We start from the raw sequence: 26,592 nt of genomic DNA on the forward strand, positions 1-26,592 counted from the left end.
TTAGAGGAGCACAGCTATCACAGAGGGATGTGGGCTTAGAGGAGATTACAGCGATAGGGAAGGGTGAGGCCATGGATGGCTTTGAAAACAAGAACGAGGATTTGGCATTACTCAACCGGGAGTCATATAGGTCAGCAAACTCAGAGTTGATGAGTACACCATACATATAACTAAAAGATCATCAGAGGTGCACTATTCAATTTAAAATCCACCTCAATTTAATGAAACCTTAACTTAATGGGCACTGCTACCTCACAGCGCCAGGAACCGGGTTTGATTCCCAGCTTGGGTAATTGTCTGTGCGGAGTCTGCATGGGTTTCCTCTGGGTGCTCCGGTTTCCTCCCACAGTCTGAAAGTTGTGCTGGTTAGGTGCATTGGGCTTGCTAAATTCTCCCTCAGTGTACCCGAACAGGCATCGGAATGTGGCGACTAGGGGATTTTCACAGTAACTTCATTGCAGTGTAAATGTAAGCCTTATCTGTGACACTAATAAATAAACATAAATTTAAAAACTTAAAACAATACCGGAATGTACTGATAGAACTAATTTGTCAAAAATTGTCATAAATCAGCTGATCCAATTGCAGATTAGGTAGCAAGTGTGCACCATGCTTCAAGCTCACTTATTTGGTTGAAACAGGTCATACTCAGATTTTTAGGTCCCATTATCTTCACAGTAATCTGATGATCCTGCAAACTGTAACATAAATATTGAAAGCTCATCTCTTTAAACATAAAATGTTTGCCGAGATAGATTGAACTTTAGCATTATTGGTACCACAAATGAATGAACGATAGCACTCCTGATAATGAAGCAATGCCTCAGTATTGTGTTGAAGTGTCAATCTGAATTATGTACTCAAGGCTTACTGAACAGAACTTGAACTGAGAACTTCAGCCTCAAATATGATCACTGAGCTAATTTGATACTGACAGAATTCACAACAGCCCAAGGTGGGACTTGAACTCGTGATTAATGTATTCATCGTCCAAGCCTCCAGATCAGTTGTTCCCAACCTTTTATATGTCATGGCACACCTGTATGCTATAAAAAAAATTGAGGCACACCTCCTATTTTCTCTGTTTTCTTCCCTTACTAGGAACTATTTTTTAACCACTTCCTGTCTCTCTCATTCCTCCCAGGGTTTTTGCACCCTGTTTGAGTTTTCGCTTTTTGTGCAGGGCCTTTGTCTTCAACTCCAAGTCCTGTTGGTCATGCACATAAAAAAGATTCATTGGGTCTTGGAAAAACTAACCTCAGAGCTGAAGACGAAGGTTGATTTTAGTTTAATTGCATGAATTTTGAATCTTTTTTCATGACACAATTGGAGGATCTCCATGGCACACTAGTTGGGAACTACTGCTCTAGAGGCTTGGACTGATAAATACATTAATTGTGTCAGTGCCAAATTAGCTCAGCTGGTATTGTGATCATACTTGAGTCTGAAGGCTCTCAGTTCAAATCTTGTTCTGTAAGACTTAAGAGAATAATTCAGGTTGACACTTCAACGCAATACTTCAGGAGTGCTGTCTTTCATTCGTTTGTGGTACCGATAATGCTGAGGTTTAATCTCTGTACAGACTTAGTTTTCGGGAGAGTGAACCTGTGAGGAAACAGTGTCAGAGGCCAACAAGTAAAAATGGTCAATGAAAAACAGTGAGATTGGAGGAAGTAAATCTGAAGGTAAACATTGCAGCAGTTAGTGTGATGATGAATGAATAAAAAATAATATTGAAAGGAAATCTGCACTCCCTTAACATTTTCCAAAAGGTTACATACTAAGTAATGAACGTCAATTGCATAAAACCTGCACATATGCATGCAGCTTTCAGGGGACCATTATGCTGCTCATTGCCACTTGACAATAAGCATCTTGTTGGTTTTTGGTGAGGCTGCTGAGGAATGACCTTATGCCCAAATAAAAGTGCATAGGTTTGATGGATGTTGGCCACTTCTGATCATGCTTCCAGGGCCTAATAATGAATTTGCACTGCCACTGCTGACATAAAGCAGTGGAGAACATCTAAAAATATAGGCTAGAAGAGATGCAAAGCTAAGGATGTTGTAATATTCTAACGTCATGATACTGATTCTTAGTTCGGTGGGCTTAAGTTGTACAGTGGGCAGGGACTGTGTCACCCACTTAATGTCCTCGTGTGGTGCCCGAGCCATTTTAATGATTGGGCTTCATTTGAAATAGAGAAGTATCATTATTGAATCAACACTCAAAAACAGCTTACTGAGCTAAGGAGGCACACAAAATTTGATGACTTCTCCCCAGAACTGAGAAAGTGCAAGTGAAGTGGAAGTGAAAGTGCAACAGGAGAGGCAATCACAGGGAGTGCATTGGGGACAGGCTGAGTGTGAGTACATGAAGGCCCGATAGTCAATGGGATGGACTTATGTAAGCTCTAATGCTCTTTCTGACTCCATAAATATCTAAAATTTAATGGGGCCATTTTTTTGAGCTCTGATTACTCTGCAGTGATCCTGTTAAGGATTAGTAGTTAGGCTGTTCTACATCTAGGTACTAATACTTACAGCGTGTGCTGAGCCCATTCTGCTCATTAGGTCTGGAAAATTGAATGGAGTCCCTATATACCGGCACATCATGGGACCACTATGTACATGCCTTAATGTGGTGTCAGCTTGGACCAGGTAGTCACTCTGGCTGCCCAATTCCAAGACCAGCTGGCAATGCCAGTGAACCTATTGGGGGAGGGGGGGGGGGTGTGAATGAGGCAATAAGATCAATGCTGCAACTTCTGAGTGCCACTATAAGCCCCCATAAGTCACATAGGTACAAATTTGGACAATTAACCCTCAAAACCATACAAAATATTGCGTCTTTTAGTTTCTATTAAAAATGGTGCCTTTTAATCCACACAGCGGCCACTATTAGTCTTCAAAAAATCTCTTGAAAAATTGTCATAGTACTGTCAAAAATCTATTATAAACCTCTTAATAATCACAATACCTCGTGAGTGACCTGTTGGGATTTCTTCTCAGATTTTTGCAGGTCTTTACTTCCTCGCCGCTTTAATGAAGACTACAAAGGAAAAGAAATCAGGTATCAAGATGGTAATTTTTAATTTGACCACTAATGAATGGAAAAATATTCATTACTGTTTAGCACGGTCAACTGATACATTCATGAAAAGTCCTTTGGAACCTCTTTGCCATCAGTACTATACCCATCGATGTTCATTTGTTACATTTTTTGTGCAGATAATTAGATAGATTCTAACAGCAAATTAGCAAAACAAAAATCAACGCATGTTTCTTTGTATTCAGCTCAATTTTAGTGAGATCAAATACATAATTTAAAATATTATGGTACTAAATTGTGCAATTGTTGCCCCACATGATGTTACATTTGTGAATTTTGTAGTTGGGCTATTTTCAAATAATATTTATTTTGATTTAGCTGTCATGTTTTATGATTAAAAACATTTCAATTGTACAGGTGAAATATTTAAATGGGCTGCATTTTGTCCACCAATACATTCAGATCCTTTATATCATTCTTAACCCCCTAACCTACATATATTTCTCAGCTGCCCTTCATAAAACTTAACAACTTGCACATATCCAGCTATATTATGTATCAAATTCAATAAACAAGACATTTATTCCATTGAATATACATTATAAGTACTTCCAATACCTGCTATTCCTGTAGGAATTGCTATAATGTGCATTTTCAATGTTAAATCTACAACACATTGTGACAAATAACAGCTGCTATTTTATGCTCGAGAGCATATTACTCATAGCATGCAGCTGGTTGACAGGTTTACAAGAACCATTCAAAGGACTGGTTGATTTTTTTCTAGACCAGCATCTTTTATCTCAGTAGCAAGGAGGTTGATATAAACTGGTACGGGTTATGGCTATTCACACATTTCAGGACACAAAACTTCATTTAAATGCCAGTATTATGGAATGGGTGGGAATGGAGTGCAGAGCAACTTGCAGATGAAGATCAGTAGACCAAATGTAAGTCACAGGGTGAAGGGTTACTGGATGCTAATAGAAATAACAATCAGGAGAGATGAATAACAATGTTTAATATTGCCAACCAAAATCAAAATTATGCCCAGTGTGTTGTAAAGTTTCGGGTATAGTTCAGTAGGTCTTAAGGTATTCATAACCTTAGTTAATTCAATAGCAAGTATTTATTAAATACTAGAAACTATCTACAGAAGTAAAGATCCAACATAGGGGCTGCAATTCTGCCATCCCGTTGCACTAGATTTGCTGCAGGAGATTCTCGCGCCAACCAATTCGCAGGGTTTGTACGAGCATTCGCACCCACTTGCGTCTTCCAGCGCCGGATTACCAACGGCGTCTGCTGCACACCAGAAATCAGTGGGAAGGCACAAAGACCACTTACATGGTCATTCTAATATAACTGAAATATAATTAGCCAGCCCAGAGATTTCAACTAGCATCTCCCACCCTGCTTGAGTATTTCACTCCAGCGGGGATTATAGTAGCTCTCCACTTTCGGGGAGCTGGCGGTTCGACCCCACTGGAGTGAAGGCGGGATGTAATCAAGGCCCCTTAGAGGGTTGGGCTTGGGGGGTTCCCGCATGACATTGGCATCTTGGCAGTGCCAGCCTGTACCCCCAGCACTGCCACGGGGCAAATGCCAAAGCCCAGTGGGCACCTTGGCACTGCCCATTGGGCATCAGGCAGTGCGAAGGGAGCAGGGCATTTGGTGGGGGAGGGGACCCGTTGCCACTCTGCATAGGGATCGGTGGGGGAAGCAGGAAGGCCAGCGATCAGGGCAGGCTGGGGGTTGGGGGAGGTGGTCAGCAGGGACTGCGAGGGGGGTAAAATCGGTGGAGTGGGGCTCAAGGCTGGTCCAGGAATGGTCATGGGGCCAGCGATCGAGCTGGTCAGCAATCGGGAGGCCATCAGTGCGAAGCCTCGGCACATGCGCTATCTCGACACTGACATATCAGTGCACGCGCAGTAGCCCGCTCAGCGCACTGATTTCAGCCTCTCCAGTGGGGATAGGCCCCGCCTCCTGAAATTTAATTATATTCATGCTGGTGGCCTCTGCAGTGCACAGATTGTGGGAGATTCTTCTCTGAACACCCACTGAAAAAACAGCGTGAATTACTCCAGTTTGCATGCAAATTCGACACTTCGAATTTTTTGGGGTAGAATTCCGCCCAGGAGCTACGTCAATGCTTGCTTCCACACATGGCTTTATCCAACATTACACCAACCACTATGTGTTGGTCACATATTCTCTTACATGGGTGGTACTACTATATTGAGTCCGCGTTAACCCTTTATGTACCAGATCCTTATACTCCTCAGTCCTTATCCAACGTATTCACAAGTTATCCCCGTTTAGTCCACACACTGTATTATCTCATCACACCTACCCCATCAGTTTTGGTGGATTCCACACAATAATAGCATTCATGATCTCAGCGTTTACATTTTTCCAACGGTAGGTGTGATATATATAGTGTTAAGGGCTTGGATGGAGTAGATTTTTTGAAATGTGTATAGAATAACTTTTTAAATCAATATGTGGAGGGTCTAAGAAGGGAGGGAGCTGTGCTGGACCTGATTCTGGTGAATGGAGCCTGACAGGTGGTTGAGGTGGTGGCGGTGGAGCATTTTAGTGATAGCGATCACAACATGGTACAATTTAAGTTCGTTATGGACAAGGAAATAGACAAGCTGCAAAAAAAGTTTTGGATTGGGGGAGAGTGGAATTTAGTAAAATAAGACAGGATCTGGCCACGGTAGACTGGGGACAGCTACAAATGGGAAAGTCTACAGAAGAGCCAGTGTCCAATGGTATACCACAGGGGTCTGTGTTGGGCCCCCTATGATTCATCATTTATATAAATTACATTGATGACTGTGTGGGGGATAGGATGAGTAAGTTTTCGGATGACACAAAAATTGGACGGGTGGTTAACAGTGAGGCAGGATGTCTTGGGCTACAAGAAGATATAGACGGAATAAGTAGCAGATGAAATTTAACCCTGAAAAGTGTGAGGTGATACACTTTGGAAGGAGTAATTTGACAAGAAAGTACTTAATGAATGGTAGGACACTAGAAAGTTCTGTGGAACAAAGGGACCTTGGTATGTTTGTCCACAGATCTCTGAAAGCGGAAGGGCATGTTAGTAGGGTGGTGAAAAGGGTATATGGGACACTTGCCTTTATCAATCAAGGCATAGATTATGAGAGACATGGACAGAGTGGATAAGAAGCAGCTGTTCCCTTTAGTTGAAGGATCAGTCACGAGGGGAAATAGGTTCAAGGTGAGGGGCAGGAGGTTTAGATGTGAGGAAAAACTTTTTTATCCAAAGCATGGTGACAGTCTGGAATGCGCTGCCTGGGAGGGTGGTGGAGGTGGGTTGCCTCAGATCCTTCAAAAAGTATCTGGATGAGCAATTGGCCCACCATAACATTCAAGGCTATGGGCCAAGTGCCGGCAGATGAGATTAGGTGGGAGTTCGGGTGTTTCCATTGAGTTGGTGCAGACTCGATGGGCTGAAGGGCCTCTTCTGCGCTGTATGGTTCTGTGATTCTAGGTATTATTAAGCTATTTGTAGTCTTAGGCAACTCAACAAGCATTTATTAATTGCGAGGAACTATGTACTTAGGTACTGTAAAGATCCAAGCTAAAATCCCTCTCCATGCTTGCTTCTACACATGGTTCCATTCAATACTATAATGACCTCTAAGTGTGGGTCACGTGTCCTCTTACATCATTGTGTGGTTGGTACTCAGCCCCACGTCAACCCTTTATGTGCCCAACCTTCATACTACACTACAACTTGCAATTAGGCTTCACAGAGATGTAGCCAAAAACATGGAAGCCAACTGAAAGAAGATTAGATGAATGCTGAAAAGCTCATTGGTAGTGGAGGAGGGGATGCTATAGAGTTCCATAGGTTAAAAAATGTTATCTGAAGCCCAGTCCTTTTGAAGGCATTAAAAAGGCCTTAAAACCTTAAGTAAAACACAAAGAACAATGCAGTAGATATATTTCATTTTGTTATTGTAATTCTCTTAATTTTAAAACATTTTCTGCAACTCCTCAATATGAAAACTAGAAACTACAGTTGATTAAGGAAAAAGGGAAAATTAAAATTCTCAGAGGAAGGATGCCAAATCTATCCCATGTTACCACCTGGTGACCACAGCAGGGAACTACAGAGTCACAGACTGTCACATTAATGGGAAAATACTGAAGATGCTCAGCAGCACTGGCAACAGCTATGGAGATAATCCGATAAATGATCACAGATCCTAAATGTTAAGGCTGTTTCTCTCTCCACAGGTACTGAAGTTCTGCTGAGCATTTCCAGCATTTTCTGTTTCCATTTCAGATTTCCAGAATCTAGTAGTTTGCTTTGGAGTGGGAAAACTCTAATGTCACAGGACAGGAGTTAACAAATGTGAACACAATTATTACACCACCACCGCCACCCTCCCCCCCCCCATCCCCCAAAATAATGTTGACATAGAGCCATCCTGCTTCACACCAGCCCATCCTGCAACTATTGGGCAGTGTGGGACTTCTGCCTTGCAATGGGGAGGAAGTCCCGTTCTTGGAGGTTGCTGTACAATCTGATTGGCCAGCAGCTCCATCAGTCTGGCAGCGCCAAGGACACATTAATAGGCATTGTTGGGACTGCAAGCAGGCACAAGAAGAATGCACATGGATACAGGCGTGAATGAGGTCCGGGATCTTTGAGCAGGGGGAACAGAGGTGAAAGCAAGCCAGTATGGTCCAGTGCTGCGTACCAGCAAGAAAATGGCCCAAGCATTTGGTACAAATAGGTTTAACTGTATTAATAATAGAAAATCAGATTTTTTACTTGATGTAAATATTTTTACATTCTCTAGAAACAAAATGCTCCCCTTTAGTTTTTAATCCTGGTCAGGTGGAAGATGTTCACGTGATTCCAAATATTAGCTTTTGAGTGCCATGGTAACCACTTGCGTCTAACTGGTTAAGTCTGCCTTGTCAGGCACCCAAATTAGAGAATACAGGCCTCGTAGACCCAATCTCTCCTCATACAACAATCCTGTCATCTAAGCAATCATTCGGATGAACCTTTGCCGCACTCCATCTAGCAAGTATATCCTTTCTTCGTTAAGGAGACCAAATCTGCACACAATACTCCACGGTCTCACCAAGTTCCTGTACAGCCACAGTAAGACATCCTTGCTCCTTTACTCAAGTCCTCGTGTAATGAAGGCTAACATACCATTTGTCTTCTTAACTGCTTGCTGCACCTGCATGCTTGCTTTCAGTGATAGGACACCCAGGTTCCTTTGCACATCAACATTTTCTAATTTATCACCATTTAAATACCCTGCCATTCTGTTTTTCCTACCAAAATGGATATTTCACATTTATCCATGTTATACTACATCTGCCTTGCATGCTCACTCACTCAACTTGTCTAAATCACCTTGAAGCTTCTTAACATCTTCCTTACCACTCACAATCCCACCAAGTTTTGTGTCATCAGCAAACATGAAAATATTGTATTTGGTTCCCTCATACAAATCATTGATGTATCTTGTGAACTGCTGAGGCCTAAGAATTGATCCCTGCAGTACCGCACTAGTTACCATCTGCCACTCTGAAAAGGACCTATTTATTCCTACTCTCAGTTTCCAGTCTCCTAACCAATTCTCAATCCATGTCAATATATAGCCCCAATCCCGTATGCTTTAATTTTGAATGCTAATTATATGAGACTTTATCAAAAGCTTTCTGAAAATCCAAATACACCACATCAATTGATTCTCCCTCATTTATTTATTCGTTTATGGGACATGATTGTCACTGACTGACCAGCATTTATTGCCCATCCCTAGTTGCCCTTGAAACTGAGTTGCTTGCTAGGGCCATTTCAGAGGGCAATTAAGAGTCAACCACATTACTGTGGTCTGGAGTCACATGTAGACCAGATCAGGTAAAGCAGCAGATTTCCTTCCCTAAAGGACATCTGTGAACCAGATGGGTTTTTCCAACAATCAATAATGAGAATACCACTAGGCCATCACCTCCCTTATTATATCTATTATACAAGTTACATCCTCCAGTAGGTTTGTCAAACATGATTTCCCTTTCATAAATCCCTGATGACTTTTTCTGATCCCATTGATATTTTCTAAGTGTCCTGTTATCATATCCTTAATAATAGACTCTAGCATTTTCCTGACTGCTGATTTTAGGTTAACCAGTGTGTAATTCACAGTTTTCTCCTTCCCTCTTTTTTTAAATTGTGGGATTACATTTGCCACCCTCCAATCTGCCGGGATTGTTCCAGGATCTACAAAATTTTGGGAAATGACAACCAACGCATCCGCCATCTCCCTGGCTGTGTCCTTTAGTACCCTCAGGCCTTGGGGATTTATCAGCTTTCAGTCCCAATAATTTCTGCAGCATTTTTTTTAGTAATATTAATTTCCTTCAATTCCTCCTTCTCACTAGGCCCTTGGATCCCTCACATTTCTGCGAAATTATTTGTGTCTTCCTCCATGAAGACAAAACTTCTGTTTTGTGAGGACGTAACTTGTATAATAGATATAATAAGGGAGGTGATGGCCTAGTGGTATTCTCATTGTTCAAATATAATTGCGCTGCCATTTCCTTCTCTGTAATACATTTTCCTATTTTGGACTGTAAGAGATCTATATTTGTCTTCTCTAATCTTTTTCTTTTGACATACTTAGAGAAGATTGAATAGTCTACTTTTATATTACTTGAAAGTTTACTCTCATACTTTATTTTTCTCATTTTAATCAATCTCTTGGTCCTCCTTTGCTGAATTCTAAAGTGCTCCCAATCCTCAGGTTTGCTACATTTTCTTATGACTCATCTTTGGATCTAATACTATTCTTAATTTCTTTTGTTAGCCATGGATGGACTGCTTTTCTCTTTGAGTTTTTGTGCCAGAAAGGAAGATACTTTCCAACTGTTAAAATGCATACATCTGTTCCTTCAATATTAGCCATTGCCTATCCACCATCATGCCTTTCAATGAAGTTCCCCAATCTATCTTTGCAAACATATGCCTCAAACCTTTATAGCTTCCTTTGTTTAGATTTAGGATTCTAGTTTTGGATCAGACTTCTTCATCTTCCATCCTATTAAAGAATTATATAATATTATGGTCACTGTTTCCCAAAAGATCCTGCACAAAAAGATTATTAATTCACCCCTACTATTGCACAATATGAAATCTAGGATAGCCTGTTCCGAGTTGGTTCCTCGACGTACTGGTCTAAAACAGCATCACACCCCAGGAATTGATCCGCCACAGTACTATTGCTAATTTGGTTTACCTAGTCTATATATAGATTAAAGTCACCCATGGTTATTATAGACACCCTTGACAAATGCATCTCTGCTTTCCTGTTTAATGCCATCCCCCACCTTACCACTGTGGTGTAGGCCTGTAGACAACTCTCACTAATGTGTTCCATCCCTTGGTGCTCTTAGCTCTACCTAGACTGATTCTACATCTAGATTTTTTGTCCCAATAGCTCCTTCTCACTCTTGTACTGATTTCATTTGTTACTGACAATGCCAACCCATCTCCTTTCCCACTTTGCCTGTCCTTCCTAAATTCTGAATAAACTTAGATATTCAATTTGCAGCCTTGGTCACCCTGCAACCATGTCTCTATTATTGTAATCATATCATACCCATTTACATTTATCTGTGCTTTTAATTTGTCTATCTTGTGTTCTGTGCACTGAAATATAGTGCCTTCAGACTAGTCTATTTAACATTTTTACACATTTTTGAAATATGGCTCTATTTTCTGTTAGTCTTTGTTTCCTTTGCCTTTCACTTATGCTTTATATTTTCATTTTCATTTATTTGTTTCCCTCGCTTGTGTCTCCCTGCTCAGGTTCCCATCCCCCTGCCACTCCAATTTAAACCCTCCCCAATAGTACTCGTAAATACCCCGTGAGAATATGTGTTCCAGTCCTGCTGGGGTGCAACGCTCCCCAATGGAATGTCTCCTCCTAGCTAATGTTTTCACTATTTTGACCTGAATTTTCTTGTCAATCTTCTTTGAAACTTCTCCAGTGCTTCAGTGTCTTTTTAAAGCTTAAGCAACACTATGATCTCAGCAAACAGGTACTCCTGGTGTGAATTTACATTTATATAGCAACTTTAATTTCCTTAAGATGTCCTCCAGTGCTTCTGAATATCTGCTCAAAGGTAAGCCAATTTTCATACAACATGATTCCACTTACAACAAAGACCCCAGCTAACAACGTTTTGTTGGCAGGGCATAAACATTAATCAGGGTACTAAGTAGATTCCCTTAACTTCTTCAAATACAGGCACAAGACCTTTCATACTAATGCTGTATTTTTCTGTATACTGAGGTGCCATCTTTCGTGTAGAGTGTGGACTTCCATTGTACTGCTCTGAAGTGTTAACCTGAACTGTGTGCCCAAGTCCTGGAGTGCGGCTTGAATCCATGGCTATCTTACTCAGAGGCAAATGTGATATCACTGATCAAAGTTGTCACTTTGCTAATAATCACTTCACCTTGACTAAAAATGTTCAGCGAATGATCACTCCCAAATCCTTTGCTCCTTCATCCAAATGTATTCCTAATATTAGTTTACTTCATATTCACTATGAGTTAAATCATTAGAAAATAGCCTCCATCAGCAATTAGCAAGTCTAAATCTTAAAATCTGATAACTCAATGGAGGGAAAAAGAAATTTGATTTTTAAAAAAACCTGATAATGATTTGAATGATTATTGTCACATGTATTCATGAAAAGTATTGTTTCTTGTGCGCTATACAGACAAAGCATACCATTCACTAATGAACCTTAATAAACACTGAATGATGATTTTATATATGATGATTCTATATAATCTAAGAGGACTCATTCAGCGTATGATGATTTGCCATTTTAGAACAACGGCCCAGATTTTCGCCACAATGGAAAGTCTCTTTGTTGTGGCAAAAATGGTGGTTGTACCCAAAAATCATAAGTCCCCCCCCCCGCCCCCAAACATGGCACTTCCCATTTTTGCCGAGGCAGGAATGGGGAAGGCATGTTTCATACATGCACGTTTAGAAAGAAGTCCGGATATTCAAATCATCAGCTGCCTTCATTCAAGTTGGATTTTGATAGACTAGGAATACGAAAACTGAAGTGTGCAGAGCAACCCGGTAAGAACAAAGGTGAACTTGGTGTATTTCTTTGGATAGCCAGGAGAACTTCCTTTGAAGAGGCTGGATGCCCCTTTGAAATTTGCTTTAAAAATGTTTTCACTACCCCAGAAGTGACACAAAACAAATTCCATTTGTCTTCTCTTAACCCAATAGAGAGCAGGGTTAGGCTCCTGGTCTCAAAGGATAACTTCCTTTACCCTACTGACTCACATAGCCAGGAGCCAGGGAGAACTTCGTGCTGAAGAATGCACATAGTACTTTGTCCGAAAGAAGATAGAAGATAGGCAATGGCACCTTGCACATAGACGCCATAGAAGCCAGTCACTGATCAGCTGGAAGCTGGAGAGAGAGGAATTGCTCAGGAGGAAAAGGCAGCAGCACGTGCACCAGGAAGGAGGAGGAGGAGAGGCAGGACAACCAGTTACTACCCTCTGGGAAGACACTGCAGGTCATCAGACCTCCAAATAGCAGAGAACCACTGTGAAAAATAGCTGAGGTTAAGATGTGAGGTGGTAACAGGTAGACGTCACATGGTCCAGCAGTAATTCAAGCCACAATCCATCAACCCCATGCTCTGCCTGTGCTGCAAAGGTAACCATTGGTCTTAACGTCTACGCCTCAGCATCTTTCCAGGGCTCATCAGGAGACTTGTCTGGTATATCCTAGTCAGCAGCAAAACACCTCCATTAAGACTGTAACTAATGCCCTATTTGCTTGTGTAGGGGATCACATTAATTTCCCTATTGATTTGCTGTCTCAGTTGCAGAGAGCTATGGCCTTTTCCAAATTAGCATGCTTCTTTCAGATGCAAAAAATTTTGATTGCTCCCATGTTTCAATAAAGGCCCCGACTTAACATGCAGATAGCTTTGTCAACCGAAAGCTTTTTTAGCCACTCAATGGCCAGTTGGTTTGTGACCACAACAAAGTCTTCCTTCAAGTCTGTACAAGATTCCTTGGCAGCTGCCACATCCTCTTTATACTAAGGAGTTCCCAACACCCTCAGATATTCCAGTCACCCACACATATTACACGGCTGGCGTCTAGGGACAAGGGCCACCCCTTAGGAACCTGTATAATGACCCCCTTGAGGAGCCCACAAACTAAGGCAGAAGCAACCACAAGAGCAGCCATGTCATCACAAGGCTCCGAAAGCTAATGGCATTTGCTACCAAATAAACCTGTTGGACTTTAACCTGGTGTTGTTAAAACTCTTACTGTGATCACAAGGATAACCATCGAGCAGGCCACTGGCTTTTTAAAGATCTACTTCAGGTACCTTGATGGCTCAAGTGGAGCCCTACAATATGCCCCAGCAAGGTTATCAAGAATAGGAGTGCTGTACTACACGCTGCACAACAAAGCACAGCAGAGAGGCCTTCAAAACAATGATGATGAGGCCATGGACAGAGCTCCAAACCGAGGAGGAGGAAAATGTCTATTCCTCTGTCTATTCACAAGATTCCAAGATGGATGAGGATGAGGCCGCCAATGATATAGCAACTGGGAGGCATGGCCACGTAGCCAAGGCTGACTCTATGCAGGAGAGGATTATCACCAGATGCATCTTCTGTAAAGTAGATTCTCATGAGATTCTCCAATATTACAATTGCCATCAGCTAGTCCCTGGTAATATACCATAGAACCATAGAAAATTACAGCTCAGAAACAGGCCTTTTGGCCCTTCTTGTCTGTGCCGATCCATTTTATGCCTAGTCCCACTGACCTGCACTTGGACCATATCCCTCCACACCCCTCTCATCCATGAACCCGTCCAAGTTTTTCTTAAATGTTAAAAGTGACCCCGCATTTACCACTTTATCCGGCAGCTCATTCCACACTCCCACCACTCTCTGCGTGAAGAAGCCCCCCCTAATATTCCCTTTAAACTTTTCTCCTTTCACCCTTAACCCATGCCCTCTGGTTTTTTTCTCCCCTAGCCTCAGCGGAAAAAGCCTGCTTGCATTCACTCTATCTATACCCATCAAAATCTTATACACCTCTATCAAATCTCCCCTCAATCTTCTATGCTCCAGGGAATAAAGTCCCAACCTATTCAATCTCTCTCTGTAACTCAGCTTCTCAAGTCCCGGCAACATCCTTGTGAACCTTCTCTGCACTCTTTCAACCCTATTTACATCCTTCCTGTAACTAGGTGACCAAAACTGTACACGATACTCCAAATTCGGCCTCACCAATGCCTTATATAACCTTACCATAACACTCCAACTTTTATACTCGATACTCCGATTTATAAAGGCCAATGTACCAAAGGCACTCTTTACAACCCTATCCACCTGTGACGTCACTTTTAGGGAATTCTGTACCTGTATTCCCAGATCCCTCTGTTCAACTGCACTCTTCAGAGTCCTACCATTTACCCTGTACGTTCTTCTTTGGTTTGTCCCTCCAAAATGCAATATCTCACACTTGTCCGCGTTAAACTCCATTTGCCATTTTTCAGCCCATTTTTCTAGTTGGACCAAATCCCTCTGCAAGCTTTGAAAACCTTCCTCACTGTCCACTACACCTCCAATCTTTGTATCATCAGCAAACTTGCTGATCCAATTTACCACATTATCATCCAGATCATTGATATCGATGACAAACAACAAGGGACCCAACACCGATCCCTGCGGCACACCACTAGTCACAGGCCTCCACTCAGAGAAGCAATCCTCCACAACCACTCTCTGGCTTCTTCCATTGAGCCAGTGTCTTATCCAATTTCCTACCTCCCCATGTATACCGAGCGACTGAACCTTCCTAACTAACCTCCCATGAGGGACCTTGTCAAAGGCCTTGCTGAAATTCAGGTAGACAACATCCACCGCCTTCCCTTCATCCACTTTCCTGGTAACCTCCTCGAAAAACTCTAATAGATTGGTCAAACATGACCTACCACGCACAAAGCCATGTTGACTCTCCCTAATAAGTCCCTGTCTATCCAAATATTTGTAGATCCTATCCCTTATCACACCTTCCAATAACTTGCCCACCACTGACGTCAAACTTACTGGCCGATAATTTCCCGGATTTCTTTTGGAACCTTTTTTAAACAACGGAACAACATGAGCCACCCTCCAATCATCCGGCACCTCCCCCGTGAATACTGACATTTTAAATATGTCTGCCAGGGCCCCTGCAAGTTCAACACTAGCTTCCCTCAAGGTCCGTGGGAATACCCTGTCCGGTCCTGGGGATTTATCCACTCTGATTTGCCTCAAGACAGCGAGCACCTCCTCTCCTTTAATCTGTAAAGCTTCCATGGCCTCCCTACCAGTTTGCCCTATTTCCGTAGACTCCATGCCCGTTTCCTCAGTAAATACGGATGCAAAAAAACCATTTAGTATCTCCCCCATCTCTTTTGGTTCCATACACAGTCTACGACTCTGGTCTTCAAGAGGACCAATTTTATCCCTCACTATCCTTTTGCTCCTAACATACCTATAGAAGCTCTTTGGATTTTCCTTCACTCTGTCTGCCAAAGCAACCTCATGTCTTCTTTTAGCCCTCCTGATTTCCCTCTTAAGTAGCTTCTTGCACTTTTTATACTCCTCGAGCATCTGATGTGTTCCTTGCTGCCTGTACATTTCATACAACTCTCTCTTCCTCTTAATCAGTGTTACAATCTCTCTCGAGAACCAAGGTTCCTTATTCCTATTTATTTTGCCTTTAATCCTGACAGGAACATACAAACTCTGCACTCTCAAAATTTCTCCTTTGAAGGCCTCCCACTTTCCATTTACATCCTTACCAGAGAACAGCCTGTGCCAATCCACACTTCCCAGATCCCTTCTCATTTCATCAAATTTGGCCTTTTTCCAGTTCAGAACTTCAACCCGAGGACCAGATCTATCCTTATCCACGATCAGGTTGAAACTAATGGCATTATGATCACTGGATCCAAAGTGTTCCCTCACACTCACATCCATCACCTGCCCTAACTCATTTCCCAATAGGAGATCCAATATCGCATCCTCTCTAGTTGGCACCTCTATATACTGATGTAGAAAATTCTCCTGAACACATTTTACAAACTCTACCCTGTCTAAACCTTTAACAGTATGCGAGTCCCAATCTATATGTGGAAAATTAAAATCCCCTACTATCACAACTTTGTGTTTCTTGCAGTTGTCAGCTATCTCTCCGCTGATTTGCTCCTCCAATTCTCGCTGACTATTGAGTGGTCTATAATACAAGCCCATTAATGTGGTCATACCTTTCCTGTTTCTCAGCTCCACCCATAGGTCCTCTGTAGTCAAGCTCCCTAATCTATCCTGCCTGAGTACCGCTGTAACATTTTCCCTGACCAACAATGCCACCCCCCCACCTTTTATCCCTCTGCCTCTATCCCGCCTGAAACATTGGAACCCTGGAACATTGAGCTGCCAGTCCTGCCCCTCCTGTAGCCAGGTTTCACTAATGGCTATAATGTCATATTTCCACGTGTCTATCCACGCCTTCAGCTCATCTGCCTTCCCCACAATACTCCTGGCATTGAAATAGACACACCTCAAAAAATTATTTCCTCCACACTCTACCCTTCCATTTGTGATTTTGCTTGAACTAACCTGTCTTTTTACCCCTGCTCCACTATCTGCTCTGGTACTCTGGTTCCCACCCCCCTGCAAATCTAGTTTAAACGCTCCCCAATAACACTAGCAAATCTCCCTGCAAGTATATTGGTCCCCTTGTAGTTTAGGTGTAACCCGTCTCTCTTGTACAGGTCCCACCTGCCCCAAAAGAGGTCCCAATGATCCAAGAATTGGAAACCCTGCCCCCTGCACCAGTTCCTCAGCCATGTGTTTATCCGCCCAAGCATCCTACACATCCGCCCAAGCATCCTATACATCAACATTGCACATTGACTGCACATTACTCAAGGGGCTGCCCAGTGGCACATTAAGGGAAACAACATCAATTATTACTCAATCACATTCATAGCTCTGAAACACTCACCATCATAATCATGGACTTCTTCATTTAACAAACACACATAGAATAAGTCATTCACAATCGGGCTTGCTCAAATGAGTGCCAGTGACTGTAAATGAGGAGGCCAATTTGTCCATAATCAAACTATGCCCACAATGCTGATAGTGCCATGACATAATACTTAAAACTATATACATGTTGATAGGATTGCATGCTGTAGCAAAGATGCAGATAAGGTACCTCATGCATGTGGAGCCCAGAACTGTATAACCACAGCTCTTTAAAAGAGCTTGTGCACCATCCTTTCTGGCCAATGGTTGTTTCTGATGTGAGCACCAAATACAAGGGTGGAATTCAATCTCCCCCCCCTCCCAATGGTAGCCCCGACCATCCCCCTCCCCCGCCACCTCCAACCCCGATGGCCAGCCCCAATCAGCCCTTCCCTCCCTCTGCTTGCGATCCCGACTGCACAGTGGCAGCAGGACCCCCCACCTCCACCAATCTCCCCCCCACCCCATTAGGCCCTGCCCCCAGTAGACCCTGCCCCCTCTAGACCCTGGCCTCTCTGGCCGCACCCCCTTGGCATTGCCTGATGCCCAGTGGGCAGTGCCAAAGTGTCCCCTGGGCATTGCCACTTTGCCCCTTGGGCAGTGCCAGGGGCCAGGCTGGCAATACAAAGGGCAACCCCATTGTCCCCGACCTCCTCGGGGGCCTCCATGGCCCCCCTCCACTCCAGCGGGGTGGGGCCGCCAGCTCCCTGTTCGTGGAGACCGATTGTAAACCCCACTGGTTGGAGGTGGGGAGGGGGATGGAAAGAGAGGCCATTGGGCCCAGAGATTTCAGTCTCAGGCCTGCTAATCAGATTCAAATTCTAATTTAAATATTTTAATCAGCTCTACGCCAATTTCTGGCACGGAGCTGATGACACTGGAAATCTGGCGGCCGGAGTCACACGGAGGCCATGGCGCCCAGCGGGAAGTCTGCTACACGGCCTCCAATTATGTCTCCTGGCCCACTACGCAGCAGGCTGGGAGAATCGCCCCCAACATTTCTGGCTCCATAGACATCTGGCTACTGAACTAACCATATTTTGTGACAGATGAAATGCAAATGCAACCAAAGCAGTGGGCACAGCAGATGAGTAATTGTACCTGTTCGATACTTGACCTCTGGAGCTGTGATGCCTGCATCTTGGCCAATGTGTAACACTGCAGTGAGGATGAATGCTTTGCATACAGCACTCATGCTGCCCATAACTGTAAAGTCTGATCATTGAACCTCCCAGAAAGTCATGTTTGGGTGGACAATGAAAGTTACAGGGAGGATCACAGTGCTTGCACCTTTGAATCCTGGATTATTACGTGACACAGCAGAGAAGGGAGAAGAGCTCCAAAGCCTCACACATCAGACAACAACCTTGGTCCTGCTGACAGCATGTCAGAATGGACCTCAGAATGTCACCCTCATTATTATTGGCAAGAACCCCCTTCGTAATGTTACCGTAAGACCATAAGACATAGGAGCAGAATTAGGCCACTCGGCCCATCGAGTCTGCTCCGCCATTCAATCATGGCTGATATTTTTCTCATCTCCATTCTCCTGCCTTTTCCCCATAACCCCTGATCCCCTTATTAATCAAGAACCTATCTCTGTCTTAAAGACACTCAATGACCTAGCCTCCACAGCCTTCTGCGGCAAAGAGTTCCACAGATTCACCACTCTCTGGCTGAAGAAATTCCTCCTCATCTCTGTTTTAAAGGATCGTCCCTTTAACCTGAGGTTGTGCCCTCTGGTTCTAGTTTTTCTTACTAGTAGAAACATCCTCTCCACATCCACTCTATCCAGGCTTCGCAGTATCCTATAAGTTTCAATAAAATCCCTCTTCATCCTTCTAAACTCCAACGAGTACAGTCCCAGAGTCCTCAACCGTTCCTCATACGACAAGCTCTTCATTCCAGGGATCATTCTTGTGAACCTCCTCTGGACCCTTTCCAAGGCCAACACATCCTTCCTTAGATATGGGGCCCAAAACTGCTCACAATACTCTAAATGGGGTCTGACCAGAGCCTTATACAGCCTCAGACGTACATCCCTTCTCTTATATTTTAGCCCTCTCGACATGAATGCTAACATTGCATTTGCCTTCCTAACTGCCGACTGAACCTGCACGTTAACCTTAAGAGAATCTTGAACAATGACTCCCAAGTCCCTTTGTGTTTCTGATTTCCTAAGCATTTTCCCATTTAGAAAATAGTCTATGCCTCCATTCCTCCTTCCAAAGTGCATAACCTCACACTTTTCCACGTTGTATTCCATCTGCCACTTCTTTGCCCACTCTCCTAACCTGTCCAAGTCCTTCTGCTGCTCCCCTGCTTCCTCAATACTACCTGTCCCTCTACATATCTTTGTATCATCCGCAAACGTAGCAACATTCCCTTCAGTTCTGTCCTCCAAATCGTTAATGTATATTGTGAAAAGTTGTGGTCCCAGCACTGACTCCTGACGCACACCACTAGGCACCGGCTGCCATCCTGAAAAAGACCCCTTTATCCCCACTCTCTGCCTTCTGCCAGCCAGCTAATCCTCCATCCATGCCAGGATCTTACCCTTAACACCATGAGCATATAACTTATTTAACAGTCTCCTATACGGCACCTTGTCAAAGGCCTTTTGGAAATCTAAATAAATCACGTCCAATGGTTATCCTTTATCTAACTTCCTTGTTACCTCCTCAAAGAACTCTAACAGATTTGTCAGACATGACCTCCCCTTGACAAAGCCATGCTGACTCAATCCTACTTTATCATGCACTTCCAAGTACTCTGCAATCTCATCTTTAATAATAGACTCTAAAATCTTGCCAATGACCGAAGTCAGGCTAACCGGCCTATAATTTCCCATCTGCTGCCTCCCTCCTTTCTTAAACAGTGGTGTTACATTAGCTACTTTCCAGTCCTCTGGTACCCTCCCTGCCTCCAGTGATTCCTGAAAGATCACCACCAATGCCTCCATAATTTCCTCAGCTATCTCTTTTAGAACCCTAGGGTGTAGTCCATCCAGTCCAAATGATTTATCCACCTTCAGAACCTTCTCCTTAGTGATGGCCACTACACTCACCTGTGCCCCCTGACTTTCCTGGAGTTCTCGCATCCCACTGGTGTCTTCCACCGTGAAGACTGATGCAAAGTCACTATTCAGTTCCTCTGCCATTGCTTTGTTTCCTATTATTACTTCTCCAACCTCATTTTCCAGTGGTCCAATGGCTATTTTTGCCTCTCTCTTACCTTTTATATATTGAAAAAATTATTCCTATCTTCTTTCATATTATTAGCGAGCTTACACTAATCCTTGCCACTTTGTATACTTTTTCTTTTGCTTTTATGCTGTCCCTCATCAGCCATGGATGCCTTGTCCTCCCCTTAGCATGTTTCCTCCTCCTTGGGGTGAATTTCTGTTGTGCCTCCCGAATAACTCTCAAAAACCCCTGCCATTGCTGTTCTACTGTCTTCCCTGCTAGGTTCCCTTTCCAATCAACTCTGGCCAGCTCCTCCCTCATGTAGTTACCTTTAGCTAATTGTAATACCATTACATCTGATTCCAGCTTCTCCCTCTCAAACTGCAGGGTAAATCCTATCATATTGTGGTCACTGCTCCCTAAGGGTTCCTTCACCTTCAGTTCCCTAATCAAGTCTGCTTCATTACACATCACCAAATCCAGAGTTGCCTGTTCCCTAGTAGGCTCTGTCACAAGCTGCTCCAAAAACCATCTCTTAGACGTTCCACAAATTCATTTTCTTGGGATCCACTACCTACCTGATTTTCCCAGACCACCTGCATATTGAAGTCCCCCATGATTATTGTGATATTGCCTTTTTTATCTCCTGATTTATTTTCTGCCCCACATCCTGACTATTGCTAGGGGGCCTGTACATAACTCCCATCAGGATCTTTTTACTTTTGCAATTCCTCAACTCTACCCACAGAGATTCTATGCCTTCTGATCCTATATCACTTCTTGCTTTCGATTTAACTTCATTCCTTACTAACAATGCAACCACGCCCCCTTTGCTCATCTGCCTGTCCTTCCAATAGGACACATATCCTTGGATATTTAGATCCCAGCCCTGATCCCCTTGCAGCCACGTCTCTGTGATAACCATTCCATTCCATTCCCATTCCATTCCAATTACCATTCTTTTGGATTTCTGGAGTGTACAAACGCACACTAAACCATATACAAGTATAAGTAAATATGTTCAGAATGAATGGTACATCAACAGTGAACACATTAATGCTTTTGATAGGATGGCAATTTTAGCTCTTGCACACTACAACACCCTTCCCGGGTGTGAGGCTGATTATAAATATTTAAATCAGTGGGGTGAATGTGATTAACTGGGAGTGGGTGGGGGGCAATATCCAGAAGGGTGGGTGGGGGTCGATATCCAGAGGGGGTGGGTAACAGACAGACCTCTCTGTTCTGTGCAACAGAACGGAGATCTGCACGTGTGTGATTGCGCCCTCTATTGTGAGCAGCTGGCTTTCTGGTGAACTTAGGCCCTGCTCCTCTTCCTATGGCATGAAACAGATTGTGCATCATTTTTTTGCACAAAGTGGCGTAAGATTGCATTTTCAAACTCGCCCAAAAAATAGATCTGAAACTCATGTATTTTCACGTTCATTCGGCACTTTGAATTTTTTTGATAAGATTGCCCCATAATTTATTCCACATAACAGGCAGAATCTTACCAAAAATGGCAAAGTGTCAGGATCTGACTGAAAACCAGCATGCTTCCCTCCAGAGAAACAGGCAGGTTTGCTCGTCAGATCGTTGCCCAAAAAGAAAAAATATGGCCATGTGTTTCACGCCATCATGGCACAGTGGTTAGCACTGCTCCCTCACAGCTCCAGGCACCTGGGTTCGATTCCCGGCTTGTCACTGTCTGTGTGGAGTTTGCACGTTCTCCTTGTGTCTGCATGGGTTTCCTCCGGGTGCTCCAGTGTGATGACTTCAGTCAGGCAAATGAGGTTGGCTTGCTGGAGCATGAATTCCCTGACTGACCCAATCAGGGAGCCTCATGTTCCATATTTAAAGCAGGTGTGTCAGTCTCTCTGCCTGCTGAAGCACTCTGTTGTATAGTATGTCTTGTAAATAAATTAACTTTTGGTGATAGGACCTTCGCCTCTGTGGAGTTATTACATCCGGTTTCCTCCCACAGTCCAAAAATGTGCGGGTTAGGTTGATTGGCAATGCTAAATTGCCTCTTAGTGTCCCGGGATGTGTAGGTTAGAGGGATTAGCGGGGTAAATGTGTGAAGTTAAGGGGATAGTGGCTGGGTGGGATTGCGGTCGGTGCAGACTCGATGGGCCAAACAAATGGCCTCCTTCTGCACGGTAGGGATTCTATGTTGAGGAGCAGGGCCTACATGCAAAGCCTGGCTGGATTGAGATTGGGGCACCATTTTGTAAAGGGATCAGAGGAAAAGAAAACCTCCCCCACCCCACCACTGAGGTCTCACTGCCCCACCGCCCCCGCGATCAAAAGCCAGCATCTCGCAAATTTGCTGGGGGTGGCAGCAAATACCACCGTTCAGGCAGTACTCTCAAGGGAAATAGTAGCATTCCTGGAGGCATATTAAGGGAGCTTCTTTACTTGTCCAATCCAACCACAGCAAAATAAAAATATTCTAAAGTCTGCAACCACTACTCAAAGGTTCTCCAAGCTGCAACTTCCAAAATAAAGCACTTCCAGTATTGTAAACTGATTAAAGGATAAATTTCTTCTAACTCATCATGAGTTACACTTGGTGGGGGAATTTTCCATCCTCTTTTTCGGCGGGGGGGGGGGGGGGGGGGGGGGGGGGGGGAATGGCGGTGGGAGTGGAGAATCTAACGGCAGTTTCCAAACAGCTTTTACGCTGTTGGGGTTTCCTGTTCTGATTGCTTCACACCTCTCCAATGATGTAATGGGTTCCCACCATGAAAGCTTATAATATCATTGGCAGGCTTCCCCACTCTACTACCTCCCCACACTTTCACATTAGTTAATCTCCCCCACCACCATGATATCAATTTGGCAGGGACCTGGTGAAAAGATTCTGACAGGGCCACAGCCCCCAATGGAGAGGAAAGGGTCATGCCCGGGCACTGCAATGGGGAAGTGCCTAGAGCATTTCTGGCGAGGGAGTCTTCTGATGGAGAGGTCTGTGGGGGGTGGTTTCCCGTGTCCATGGGATGGAGGGGCTTTCCCTGGCGGAAGGACCACATGCGCGGGCCGTTCCCTATGTCCCTGAGGGGGGACCCCTTTCTTATTTTTATTATGTTTAGATTGATGCCGATGTTACTGGTGGGACGGGCTCTGAACCAGCATAATGTCGTGAGACCCAAGTGTCGAAAGAGTATGACGGGAAATGCCATCAGTGGAGCCGACGGGTTACACATCGCTTTTCCTGCTTCAGTTGACACAGTAAATTCCTCCACTGTGTTTTAGGCATATCAATACTGGTCAATCTCAATGTAATACATACTAATGAGCTTGCAGTAAAATCGACAAGCGAACATATCAAAGGCAACACTGGAACTGAAAGTACAGCCATTATTGGGTGAAACAAGGTGCCTCATTACAGAATGCAATCCCACATCAATATTCCCAAATTAAACTTTGAACTTGTTGAACAGTGTGTGTAAATTTGGAGATATAGCCTAAGTAGGGCAGTTCGGTTCTACTTTTGGCAATTTCCTTCCCAGTGCTGGGATTAATGCAGCACAACAATCGATGACAGACTGCTAGATTCCTGGATAACTCACCAGTCTCTCCAGTTTCAGATTTTCTTTGTTAATATTTCCACGAATTGTTATTTGTCATTTATATTAATGATTTGGATGAGAATATAGGGGGCATGGTTAGCAAGTTTGCAGATTACACCAAGATTGGTGGCATGGTGGACAGTGAGGAAGGTTATCTCCAATTGCAGCGGGATCTTGATCAATTGGGCCAGTGGGCTGACGAATGGCAGATGGAGTTTAATTTAGACAAATGCGAGGTAATGCATTTTGGTAGATTGAACCAGGGCAGGACTTACTCAGTTAATGGTAGGGCGTTGGGGAGAGTTACAGAACAAAGAGATCTGGGGGTGCATGTTCATAGCTCCTTGAAAGTGGAGTCACAAGTGGACAGAGTGGTGAAGAAGGCATTCGGCATGCTTGGTTTCATCAGTCAGAACATTGAACACAGGAGTTGGGACGCCTTGTTGAAGTTGTACAAGACATTGGTAAGGCCACGCTTGGAATACTGTGTACAGTTCTGGTCACCCCATTACAGAAAGGATATTATTAAACTAGAAAGAGTGCAGAAAAGATTTACTAGGATGCTACTGGGACTTGATGGTTTGAGTTTTGGGGAGAGGCTGGATAGACCGGGACTTTTTTCTCTGGAGCGTAGAAGGGGTGATCTTAGAGGTCCATAAAATAATGAGGGGCATAGCCAAGGTAGATAGTCAATATCTTTTCCCAAAGGTAGGGGAGTCTAAAACTAGAGGGCATAGGTTTAAGGTGAGAGGGGAGAGATACAAAAGAGATACAAAAGTGGGCAATTTTTTCACACAGAGGGTGGTGAGTGTCTGGAACAAGCTGCTAGAGGTAGTAGTAGAGGCGGGTACAATTTTATCTTTTAAAAAGCATTTAGATAGTTACATGGGTACGATGGGTATAGAGGGATATGGGCCAAATGCGGGCAATTGGGATTAGTTTAGGGTTTTTAAAAAAAAGGGCTGCATGGACAAGTTAGGCCGAGGGGCCTGTTTCCGTGCTGTAAACCTCTATGACTCTATGAATTCCAAATCTATCATTTTTGCCACCAACCTTTGGTGAAACACTTAATCAAAACAAACACTTTTAATCATCATGGTATATTCGTCTTGCTGCAGTGATCTCCAGCTACCAACATTCTATTACTAAAGCTTGTTTGGGAATTGGGTTGTATAGTGGATTAGGTATAATCTTCTAGTTTTGGGACTGAGATTCAAAACACTAGCCTAAATTTATGGGATGAAAGATGCCTCCATCTGTTTGCTGTGAGGGTTCTATGTGAAATGAGTGTGTACAGTCATAATGCAGTATCTACAGGGCATGGGTCAACAATAATATAACTATGCCACATTTGACGCTAATTGGCAATGTTATTGTAGTTGAGAATTCTGATTAATTCTACATGCCCAACATGAGGATAATTAGCAGCTAATGTTTTAATATGCTGTTGGAGAATAATGTAAAATATTTAAGTAACATACTAATAATGTCTCTAAGAAATGAATTTGTAACATGCCAGTAAAATAAAAGATGTATTCATGGAAAATACCAGCACAAGTCAGACACAAATTATGCAATAAAGTAAATTACCCATGCATATCCAGGCTGGGGGATAATGCCAAATGATAAACGTGCCTTCATTTGGTATTAGAGCCGGTTTAAACTGGTTAGAGAAATGCTGAATCATAAGAAGCCATTTTTGGGAGAGAACTTCCGTAAAATGGACAGACAAATAACGGATCAATATTTGAAGGTGTCAAACTATAATTGATTGAAGGACATGCCATTGTTAGATTGACAGAACAATGAATTAATGAAAATGCTTTTAATTAAATGCTGGGCTTTATAATCTGATAACAAAACTATAACCATTCTGCTTTTCGGCATGAAATCTGAGCTCTTTTGAGAATGCCTCATAGCTCATTTGCTGTGTAAGTGAAATCAGAGATCTTCCTTTCGGCCGAAGCAAATTTGTCTTGTCTTAATTGTATGTTTGTCTGAATATTGTTAATTTGTAATATTTTTGATTCTAACATTTCAATGTTTTAATAAAACTAGTTTTAAAAAAATAATAATTTTATTACAATTTGAAGGCTGAGTTTCGTTTACCTTTGCAAGAGTTTACTTATCAAAGTTGCTTTTTAGAACTTTCTAAAGTGATCCAGCCTCCAAAATAGAATTCCCCACTTCAGTTATTCACATAGCTAATGTAGAAAATGGATACAGAATGTTTTCCTAATGCTGGGGCAGAGGCATGGTATTGGGGCAGAGTGAATGATGCTTTATTTAGTCTACCTGTGTGGTTTGGGAGTTAGATCCTGACAGTCATTTGGAAGAATTTAATTCCTCAACAAAACGATCCTCATCTTAATAATTATTAAATTATTTAATTATTAAAATAAAATGTGCCCTAAATTTTGCAGAATGACTTCCTACTAACAAATCAACAGGAATTAGATTTCAAGGATTACTGAATAAAATAATTTTGTTCAGTTTCTGTCCTTGTTACAATTAAATGTAGAAAATAACAAATAATTAAGGATCATCCCTCTCCTGTAATTCTCCTTATTTTACAACAGAGGTGATTATTATATTTTAAAGAATTAGCCCTTAGATCCACGGTGTGT

At 43.0% G+C, this 26,592-nt stretch overlaps 1 protein-coding gene across 1 annotated transcript in view; it reads right to left on the reverse strand.

The window, feature by feature from the left end:
- The window catches only part of mtcl3 (MTCL family member 3), a 65,238-nt gene that overhangs the window by 21,946 nt on the left and 16,700 nt on the right, over window positions 1-26,592 (reverse strand). Inside the window, exon 4 of the mRNA XM_078213555.1 lies at window positions 2,980-3,051. Within this exon, the coding sequence (XP_078069681.1) occupies window positions 2,980-3,051 (72 nt within the window). The remainder of the gene's footprint in view (window positions 1-2,979; window positions 3,052-26,592) is intronic.

The sequence above is a fragment of the Mustelus asterias genome, chromosome 5, assembly GCF_964213995.1.
Source record: "Mustelus asterias chromosome 5, sMusAst1.hap1.1, whole genome shotgun sequence".
Taxonomy (NCBI): Eukaryota; Metazoa; Chordata; class Chondrichthyes; order Carcharhiniformes; family Triakidae; genus Mustelus; species Mustelus asterias.